The 2,272-nt window shown below is 50.9% G+C and overlaps 1 protein-coding gene across 1 annotated transcript in view; it reads left to right on the top strand.

Moving 5' to 3' along the window:
* Nucleotides 1-2,272, top strand: part of LOC106815823 (cytosolic carboxypeptidase 2-like) — a 36,114-nt gene that overhangs the window by 19,049 nt on the left and 14,793 nt on the right. Inside the window, exons 15-16 of the mRNA XM_014820341.1 lie at nucleotides 439-564; nucleotides 839-948. Of these exons, the coding sequence (XP_014675827.1) occupies nucleotides 439-564; nucleotides 839-948 (236 nt within the window). The remainder of the gene's footprint in view (nucleotides 1-438; nucleotides 565-838; nucleotides 949-2,272) is intronic.

Here is a 2,272-nt window from a genome sequence, read left to right on the forward strand (position 1 = left end):
CTCTCTCTCTCTCTCTCTCTCTCTCTCTCTCTCTCTCTCTCTCTCTCTCTCTCCTCTCTCTCTCTCTCTCTCTCTCTCTCTCTCTCTCTCTCTCTCTCTCTCTCTCTCTCTCTCTCTCTCCTCTCTCTCTCTCTCTCTCTCTCTCTCTCTCTCTCTCTCTCTCTCTCTCTCTCTCTCTCTCTCTCTCTATCTATCTCTCTCTCTATCTCTCTCATTCTTTTTTTCTCTCTCACTCACTTTCTCTCTCTCACACTCTCTCTCATCTATATATATGTCAACAGCAAACCTTTTTTACTGAAATACTACCGAGATAAGCTTACTAGAAGGTAAAATATGCACCACGATAAGGTAAAACCAAAGGTACACAATCTCCATACTATGGAGGTTCACTCACCTCCACTACGTTGGTCGACACTCACGCCCCCTGGTGGATTTCAGGCGACGTTCTGTGGCGCCACCATCGGTGAGAATGTCGGCACGCACTTCTCGACGGCCGACCTTGAGGACATGGGTCGCAACTTCTGCCGCACGCTCCTCGAGTATAGCAAGCTCGACACGTCCGAGGTTCGTACGCGCGACTCACTGCTGCTGCTGCTGCTACTGCTGCTGCTGCTGTTGTTGTTGTTGTTGTTGTTGCTGCTGCTGCTGCTACTATACTGCTGCTGCTGCTGCTGTTGTTGTTGCTGCTGCTGTTACTACTTCTGCCGATGCTGATGCTGTTATTTCTGTCGACCTCCCTACACCGCGTTCACGGTTCTGCCCCCACTGCGCGGAGTTTACCGTGTTCGCCTACAGATGGCGCCACGTGACACATTACCCCCGTCTCTCCCGCACGCAGGAGGCTTACGTCATCTCGCAGCTGGCAGATGCTACGAAGCGCAACCAGCAGCTGCGCATCGGCAACGACGATGACGACGGCTCGGACGCGGACGGGGACGACGACTCGAGGTGGGTGCCTCCCCCTCCTCCTTCCCTCTGTCTCTTTCTCTATCTCTTTCTCCGCTCTCCTCTCTCTGCCCTTCTCCCTCCATCTCTCTACCCTCCTCTGCCCTGCCTCCCCCTCCTCCCTCCCTCTGTCTCTTTCTCCGCTCTCCTCTCTCTACCCTCCTCCCTCCATCTCTCTACCCTCCCCTGCCCTGCCTTCTCTTCCTCCTCCCTCCCTCCACTCTCCTTTCTCTATCTCTTTCTCCGCTCTCCTCCCTACTTTCCCTTCTCCCTCTCCCCCTCCCTACTCCTCCTTCCTTCCTCCGACCTCCTCCCTCTCTATCAGAAAGCTGCGTCTCTGCCGCCGCGCTCTGTGGTGGTAGCTCCTCCGGGTTTTTCTCGGAGCGGTCATCGTGTGTAGATGTGGTCCTGAAAAGAATGGGGAAGTCAGAGATAAGAGAGAGCATAGAGAGAGGGGGGGGGGGGGGGGGGAGGGGGGGTGGGTAAAAAAAAGGGGTGGAAAAAAAAAAAAAAAAAAAAAAAAAAAAAAAGAGAGAAGAGAGAAGAGAAGAGAGAGAGAGAGAGAGAGAAGAGAGAAGAGAGAGAGAAGAGAGAGAGAGAGAAGTAGAGAGAGAGAGAGAGAGAGAGAGATAGAGAGAGAAGAGAGAGAGAGAAGAGAGAGAGAGAGAGAAGAAGAAGAGAGAGAGAGAGAGAGAAGAGAGAGAGAGAGAGAGAGAGAGAGAGAGAGAGAGAGAGGAGAAGAGAGCAGAGACGAGAGAGAGAGGAGAGAAGAGAAGAGAAGAGAGAGGAGAGAGGAGAGAAGAGAAGAGAGAGAGAAGATATAGAGAGAGAGAGAGAGAAAGAGAGAGACGAGAGAGAGAGAGAGAGAGAGAGAGAGAGAGCAGAGAGAGAGAGAGAGAGATTTAGAGAGAAGACGAGAGAAGAGAAGAGAGAGAGAGGATGGAAGAGAAGAGAGAGAGAGAGAGAGAGAAAGAGAAGAGATGAGAAGAGAGACAGAAGAGAGAGAGAAGGGAGAGAACAGAGAGAGAGAAGACAGAAGAGACGAGAGAAGAGAGAGAAGAGAGAAGGACGATTGATGAGAAGAGCGAGAAGAGACAAAGAGAGGAAGGTAGATAAGATGAAGGACGAGAGAAGAGAAGAGATGAAGACAAAAAGAGAGAGAAGAGCAGAGAATTAGAGAGAAATTCAGAAACAGACAGGAGGAATAGAGAGAGAGACAGAGAATGAGAGAAGAAGAGAGGAGAGAGAGAGAGAGAGAGAGCAGAGAGAGAGAGAGAGGAGAAAGAAAAGAAGAAGGAGAGAGAAGAGAGAAAACAAGAGAAGAAGA

The sequence above is a fragment of the Priapulus caudatus genome, unplaced genomic scaffold (assembly GCF_000485595.1).
Source record: "Priapulus caudatus unplaced genomic scaffold, Priapulus_caudatus-5.0.1 Scaffold1211, whole genome shotgun sequence".
NCBI classification, from domain to species: Eukaryota; Metazoa; Priapulida; class Priapulimorpha; order Priapulimorphida; family Priapulidae; genus Priapulus; species Priapulus caudatus.